General features: G+C 47.3%; 1 protein-coding gene across 1 annotated transcript; it reads left to right on the top strand.

The window, feature by feature from the left end:
* Window positions 1–938: 938 nt before the first annotated feature.
* On the top strand, window positions 939–5,988 carry LOC123082085 (phosphatidylinositol 4-phosphate 5-kinase 6). The gene is made up of 8 exons (XM_044504502.1): window positions 939–2,502; window positions 2,612–2,779; window positions 3,987–4,152; window positions 4,276–4,392; window positions 4,492–4,685; window positions 4,890–4,975; window positions 5,098–5,146; window positions 5,410–5,988. The coding sequence occupies exons 1-8, from the start codon at window positions 1,142–1,144 to the stop codon at window positions 5,699–5,701; spliced, it is 2,433 nt and encodes an 810-aa protein (XP_044360437.1). The 5' UTR covers window positions 939–1,141; the 3' UTR covers window positions 5,702–5,988.
* Window positions 5,989–7,513: the final 1,525 nt, after the last annotated feature.

Raw genomic sequence — 7,513 nt, 5'->3', positions numbered from 1 at the left:
TTATGAGAATAGCATTTTGGCTCTCGGCCTCCATGGAGTCCGGTTTGTTTTAATAAAGATTCAAAATTCCAAAAATTTTGTTTGATTTTTTTTGAAGAAAAAACTATACAAGTAACACAAGGATGTAAGGTATATGTGTGTAAAATTTCAAGATGAAATACGTTGATATGCGATCCGTACAAAAAAGAAAAATTCAGAGTATGGGAGGATGAATAGTATCATGTGTTAAAAAGTTTAAGATTAGTTTTTTTTTGACAAATCTTGAACTTTTTAACACGTGAAATTCATCATGTGTTAAAAAGCTCAAGATTTGTGTTTTTTGACAGACAAATCTTGAACTTTTTTAACACATGATACTATTCATCCTCCCATACTATGAATTTGTCTTTTTTGTACGGATTGCATATTAACGTATTTCATCTTAAAATTTTACACACATATGCCTTACATCCTGTACAAATCTTGAACTTTTTAACACATGATACTATTCATCCTCCCATACTATGAATTTGTATTTCATCCTCTCATTTCAACGTATTTCGTCCTGAAAATTTACACACTTATGCACTATGCCTTCATCTATCTCTGTATTTTCTTTTAGAATTTTAAAAATGTAAAAATATGAATTTTCACGATTTTGAAATTTGCATTTGAAGGCCTTCATGGAGTTCGGCCTCCAAAAACAATTTCCGAAATTTTATGCCCTTTATAACACTTTGGTCCATTTTAAGCCTTAACATGTGGTATGTCCATATCAGTTGCATGTACTAGTACATCAAGAGGCGATCCCCTCGATCGACACCCATCTCTCAGCCAAGCCAAAGAGGCGAGAGCATGGCAGATTTGTCGTCCATAATATATGCACGAGTGCATGTTAAGTAAGACAATGCTTTAAAAAGATAAGTTTCAACGCCTGGGCTCCGTACAAATGTCCAGCTCTCCTCCTCCCCGACAAGTCCTCTCCGCCTCCAGCATTAATTTCCCTCTCCGGCGTCCCTCGCCCAAAACACTCGCCATGGCTTCCTCCTCCGACGTCGTCCTGACCATGACCTCGTTCTCGTTCTCGTTGCCGCGCGCATCCTTCTTCTTCTTTTAGTTGCTAATAACACAACATAACTCTACTCGATCGATCACTACGTGCATGTCACGTCACGCCACCATGTCGGGGGCCAAGATGAACCAACTCCCGCCTCCGGCCAGCCGGCTCTGGGAGGCGGGCATCCGCAAGCTCAACACCACCATGGCCATCCGCCGCGGCAGCTCCGTCTTCCCCGCCACCAGCCCCGCCCTCGACGGCGACCCCGCAGTCGCCCTCTCCGTCGCCTCCTCCAACACCATCTACGGCTACGACGTCGTCGAAAACGACGACGATGCCACGGGCGGCGATGACATCGAGGACAACGAGGAAGACAGCGACGAGGAGGAGGCGGGCCCGGAGACCCACTCGGAGCAGCTGCTCCCCAGCGGCGACTTCTACCAGGGCAGCGTGCGCGGCGATCTCCCGGACGGCTCCGGCAAGTTTTTATGGACGGACGGCAGCATGTACGAGGGTTCGTGGCGCCAGGGGCGCGCGTCCGGGCGCGGCAAGTTCTCCTGGGCCTCCGGCGCCACCTACGAGGGCGACCTCGCCGGCGGCTACATGCACGGCCACGGCACCTACATCGGCGAGTTCGGGGACACGTTCGCGGGCCACTGGGCCAACAACTTCCGGCACGGGCGCGGCACGCAGGCCTACGCCAACGGCGACGTCTACGACGGGCACTGGCGCGACGGGCGGCAGGATGGGCACGGGCGGTACATTTGGCGGTACGGGCACGAGTACATCGGCACGTGGCGCGCCGGCGAGATGCACGGGTGCGGCACCGTGATATGGGCCGACGGGGACCGGTACGACGGCGCGTGGGAGGACGCCAAGCCCAAGGGGCAGGGCACGTTCCGGTGGGCGGACGGCGGCATGTACATCGGCGTGTGGTGCCAGCAGGAGTCCGGCGAGACGAACGCAATGGGCGGCGTGTTCTACCCGCCGTCCGGCGGGCCGGCCGTGCCGATGCCGCCGCGGGAGCCGCGGGAGGCGATCACGAAGCTGCTGGAGGAGCTGGCGGTGACGGAGGGCAAGGCGGCGTCGCTGCTACCATCGGAGAAGATCGTGACGTGGCCCGGGGTGGAGGCGGTGCTGAAGAAGCCGGTGTGGCGGCCGCCGGAGCCGGAGCAAATCCAAGGGAGGAGGTCGAGGAGCAGCGTGTCGTCGATTGACATGGACCTCGCCGCCGAGGGGGAGGAGGCCCAGGCGCAGGCGCAGGCGCAGGCCCATGCCCAGGCGCAGGCCCAGTCCAGCATGAGCAGCGAGGAGGCCCAGGCCAGGGCGGCGTCCGTGGAAAGGGCGTGGCTGCGGGCGACGTCGTGCATGCGCGCGCCGCCCAAGCCGGCCAAGAAGCAGGGGGAGACCATATCCAAGGGCCACAAGAACTACGAGCTCATGCTCAACCTCCAGCTTGGCATCAGGTGCGCCGCCGCCATGAATCCAACCTCTCTCTCTCTCTCTCTCGATCGCATTGAGAGGAAACGATCACCATCACCATGCATGAACTGAATTTCTTTGGGGTTCGATCAGGCATGCCGTGGGGAGGCATTCGGCGCCCAACTCGCTGGATCTCAAGTCATCGGCGTTTGATCCCAAGGAGAAGGTGTGGACCAGGTTTCCTCCTGAAGGATCCAAGCACACGCCGCCTCACCAGTCATGCGATTTCCGGTGGAAGGACTACTGCCCACTGGTCTTCAGGTCCGAAATGGTTCCAATTTTTTTTTATTTTTTTTTACTTTTCACTTTGATCAGGTGACCAATATTTGACTGCATCCAACCAAAATTTGAGAATTTTCTGGGTTTTCTTTGATTTTTTTCATGTGCCACTGAAATATTTTTCAACCATATGAAAATTGTGGGGTACCTACTGAAATGACCGTAAGTTTGTTACTCGCTCCATTCCTAAATACTCCCTCCGTTCCGAATTACTTGTTTTGTATTTGTCTAGATACGGATGTATCTAGACTCATTTTAGTGTTTGATACATCCGTATCTAGACAAATCTAAGACAAGTAATTCGGAACGGAGGGAGTATAAGACATTTTAGAGATTCCAATACTACATACGGAGCAAAATGAGTAAATCTATACTCTAAACATCCGTATGTACTCCGCTTCGAAATCTCTAAAAGGTCTTATATTTAGAAACGGAGGGAGTAGAGGTGAGAACCCTTAGATTGATTATAGCAGTGTTTATCATTAACTACAACAATAGTACTACCTTCAGTCTTTAAAAATACTAAATACCCCACACGTTGCTTCGGGAATCAGTTGCAATATATTTCAATAGGATTTAGTTTTATGAGATACTTATATAGTTGGATTAACAATAAGAAAACTGAAACCGAAAATACATATGATTTGTTGTTTTTAGTTATTGTGTAGTTGTAAAAAAAATGTTGAATATTTGGCAAAAAAACAAATTATTCAATATAAGTAGCAAAATATAATTGAAAGATTGTATCAATGCATGGTTGCATGTTGAGGTGAACTTTTTCCCATGCATGGTTGCATGTTGAGTTGATTGCTTATAACTTGATAGAAATATGTTAATGAGAATCACCTATTTAGTTATACATGATGACATTTTGGTCGTACTGATGGCCCAATTTTTAGAACTTTAATCACCTATTTAGTTATACATGATAACATTATATAAATAATATATCACTTGACTTGTCCAAATCATACGTATGGATTTGTCTTGAAAATAACTTTCATTAACTATAACGGGTTTAAGTATTTTGTAGTTATACTTCAATAAGTTTAATGGTCAGAGTTACATCTTGAAGACCGCACGAAATGCCCAAAAGATCAGCTTTCGAAGACTGAGGGGGTGCTTGCCATCTCTGCATGACAAGCAATTTATATGATGTAATTCTTGTTCTTGTGCGATTTCGCTCCAGGACCTTGCGCAAGCTCTTTGACGTCGACCCAGCGGACTACATGATCTCCATCTGCGGCGACGACGCGCTTCGGGAACTATCATCACCTGGAAAGAGTGGAAGCTTCTTCTACCTCACCAACGATGACAAGTACATGATCAAGACAATGAAGAAATCAGAAGTTAAAGTAGGCTCCTTATAACTTTGTTCACTCCTCGCCTCAATCAGTTAGCTAGCTTTCAAGATTAGGATATCATTGAACATGTCATTTTAAGATCTGATTTTGTGGTTTGTGTGTTATGATGATCAGGTGCTTCTTAGGATGCTTCCAGCCTATTATAAGCATGTCCGCAATTTTGAACATACCCTAGTGACTAAGTTCTTTGGTCTGCACTGCGTTAAAATCACTGGAGCTATTCAGAAAAAGGTTTGGATACACTGAAAATACATGAATTCATTGAAGAATGACCACCAAGGATGAAATATGCCTGAGCATCTGCTCATCTTTTGTTGCTACTTCATTCAGGTTCGGTTTGTTATAATGGGGAATCTTTTCTGCTCTCACTATGGGATTCATCGGCGTTTCGATTTGAAAGGATCATCACAAGGTCGCATGACTGACAAGCCCCTTGATCAAATCGATGAGCACACCACTTTGAAGGATCTTGATCTCAACTTCATTTTCCGGTTAGGGGGATCTTGGTTCCAGGAGTTTTGCAGGTGAATGTTTACAAATGTCGAATTGCGTGCACATGCTTTGTTGTGTCATCCGGTTATGATGGAATACTAGTAGTATTATCATATGCTTTAAATGTCACAAAAATGCAAAGCAAGCCCTATGGGAGGTTCTTAAAAACGTGAGAGGAAACACAAAGTGAGACTTAACCATCCATTGTATCATGGTTTGTGCTTCTTAATTACCAGGCAAGTGGACAAAGATTGTGAGTTACTAGAGCAGGAGAGGATCATGGACTATAGTCTTTTGGTTGGCATTCACTTCAATGATCGATGTAAGGATATGATCCCCCATGGAATATTTTGTTTCTTATGATTGCACGTTTAACACTACTCTGGGAAATGGTTATTCCGAATTCAAATAGCCTGAAAATCATCTCCTTCTTTGCTGTTACAGTTAACGGCAATGCTGACAACGGTGGTGCTGAAGATTCTGAGCAAAATAAGTATGTCCTCCGTTCCAATGTACCATTTTTTAATTTTTTAATAAATGATGACATGACAATATTGGGTTTAGTAAGTATAAATGTAAGAAAACTAGGCATTTTAGAAAAGGTAAATCAATGTGATGCACTTCTTCAGTTGAACATGATATCACCCTGTTGCTGAACAACTAAGCAGTGCTTACAAACCAACTATACTAACTGAAAGATGACTTCTCTCAGCTGAAGAATCTTCCAAGTCTCACAACATGCTATGATCTTTGCAGGAAATTATCAGCGAAACTGGGGATCGCCATGCAGTCGAGGGTGGAGAACGTTGTGCGGAACCCCGAGAGCGAGTCGCCGCTCATTGGTGATCCCACGGGAGAATTTCGGGAGGTGGTCCTCTTCTTCGGCATCATCGACATCCTGCAAGACTACGACATCAGCAAGAAGCTGGAGCACGCCTACAAATCTCAGCTGTATGATCCCAACTCCATATCGGCCGTCGACCCCAAGCAGTACTGCAAGAGGTTCAGGGACTTCATCTACAGGGCCTTCACTGAAGACGTGCAGTGATCACTTCTTGGCACCTCCCCACTGAAGACTGAGGGAAGGAACAGGATTGTTGGATTGTTCTTTCTGTCGGAGATCGATGGCATGCCGAATTTTGGTTCTCTGGGGATTGTTCATAGACTATGTACATTTTTTTTGCTAATATTCCTCCTTTCCTTAACTCGGTAACTAGGTCTAGTGTGTAACGCGCTCATGCTGATTGGCCTGAAAAGGATGTAAGTAGAACAGAGACCCTTGTTCATGTAACCATTTCTTCATTTCTTAATAAATCTCATCATGGCTCAGAACCAGTCCATGTTGATCCTTAATTTGTCAATACATAGATACATAAATCAAGAAATTATCAAATCGATCGTCAGTTGGTTTCAGCTCGGGCGCTGGGGCCCGTCGCCTGCTCGTCCAGGACCAGGAGGCGCTGCTCGTCGGCGGACGGCAGCGGGAAGCGGCAGCAGGGGCAGACCCGGCTGACCCGGAGCCACCGGAAGATGCACCGCTGGTGGAAGCAGTGGGAGCAGGGCATGGCCCTGAGCTTGTCGTCGTCGCCACCCTCCAAGTCCTCGAGGCACACCGCGCAGCCGTCCTCCCTCATCTCGCCTGCCGCCGGCACGCGCAGGCCAGCTATGGCCTCGTCTGACGCCGGGTCGAAGCCGGAGTAGCAGCCGGCAGCTCTCACGGCATCGTCGGCAGCGGCATTCTGCTCCGGCCGTGACCTGGCGAAGAAGGCCCCGCTAGTTCTGTGCCGGCGGCTGTGAGCCTCGAAGCCCTGCTCGTCGAGCACGTATTCGGGCACTGTCACGGTCAAGGCGACGAACTCCATGAGCCAACGAGCTAGCTCCACAGGACGGAGACGACCAGGTGAGGATCGATGCGAGAATTAGCTTGAGCGCTCATGGATTATATACGTGAGCAGTTGAGCTGAAATGCCACTTGGCCACTGGAGGAGAGCGAGTAAGCGCCACATGGAGACGGGGACGCGGGCACGTAACAATCTTGTTACGCGCTGATCATCTTGTTTTGTGTCTAAATTTGGCAGTGTTAGTTCGTTAGCTAGAAAGTGATCTGTTCTCGGTACCACACCTATTGGAAGAAAATTCTGTTTATCTTTTACAGAAAAAATAAAGAAAGGACAAAACTCTGTTTGGTGACGTAATATTGACAAACAATATATTTTAAAATGAACCCTGATAAGTGTCACACGTGTGGCACAAACATATGGCAACCCCGAACTTTTTTATGAAAAGTTTAATGACGTGAGGATGACAACTTTGGTTATCAAGTATGGCAACTACTCTTTTTAGATGATAAATTTCAGTTTTTTTAGGGTTTATTTTTTCTTTTTGAATGGCAACTTTAATTTAGAAAAGTCAGGGTCAGTGCCTCAAATATGGCACTTATCATTTGCGTTTAAAACATACCTCAACAATGAGGGATGCAAAACATGTATGGTGGAGTGTTTCCAATTAGTGCAACCTGACTGGGGAAAGCTTTTCTCCCCTTCACCGGTGAATCCGTGCATTCGCCATCCCTCTGCTCGCCGCTCCGGCGGCCAGTGGTGGGGAAGGGATGTCTAGTGCCTTGGATCCGGCTGGCTAGTAGATAAGTATGGTTTTAGTCCTCACAGGGCAGCGTTTGGACGGATGACGACACTTATTCTTTGAGTCAGTGGCTCCTATCCTTCTCAAATTTGTCCGTTGGAACGGATTAGATGGAGCTCCCATGTAGATTCCTGCCAGGTCCTCGGGGTAGCGACGTTAGAGTTTCTCACCGTGCATACGCAACAACGATATTTAGTGTCACGTTCTTCAGATCGATTCA

Source organism: Triticum aestivum, chromosome 4A, assembly GCF_018294505.1.
Source record: "Triticum aestivum cultivar Chinese Spring chromosome 4A, IWGSC CS RefSeq v2.1, whole genome shotgun sequence".
In the NCBI taxonomy this organism is placed as follows: domain Eukaryota; kingdom Viridiplantae; phylum Streptophyta; class Magnoliopsida; order Poales; family Poaceae; genus Triticum; species Triticum aestivum.
This window is presented reverse-complemented; position numbering and strand designations above follow the sequence as displayed.

Coding starts and splice junctions, on each gene's coding strand:
- LOC123082085 (XM_044504502.1), top strand. CDS start 1,142: ATGTCACGTCACGCCACCATGTCGGGGGCCAAGATGAACCAACTCCCG. Junction 2,780..3,986: donor TACTGCCCACTGGTCTTCAG/GTCCGAAATGGT, acceptor ATTTCGCTCCAG/GACCTTGCGCAAGCTCTTTG. Junction 4,153..4,275: donor TGAAGAAATCAGAAGTTAAA/GTAGGCTCCTTA, acceptor TATGATGATCAG/GTGCTTCTTAGGATGCTTCC.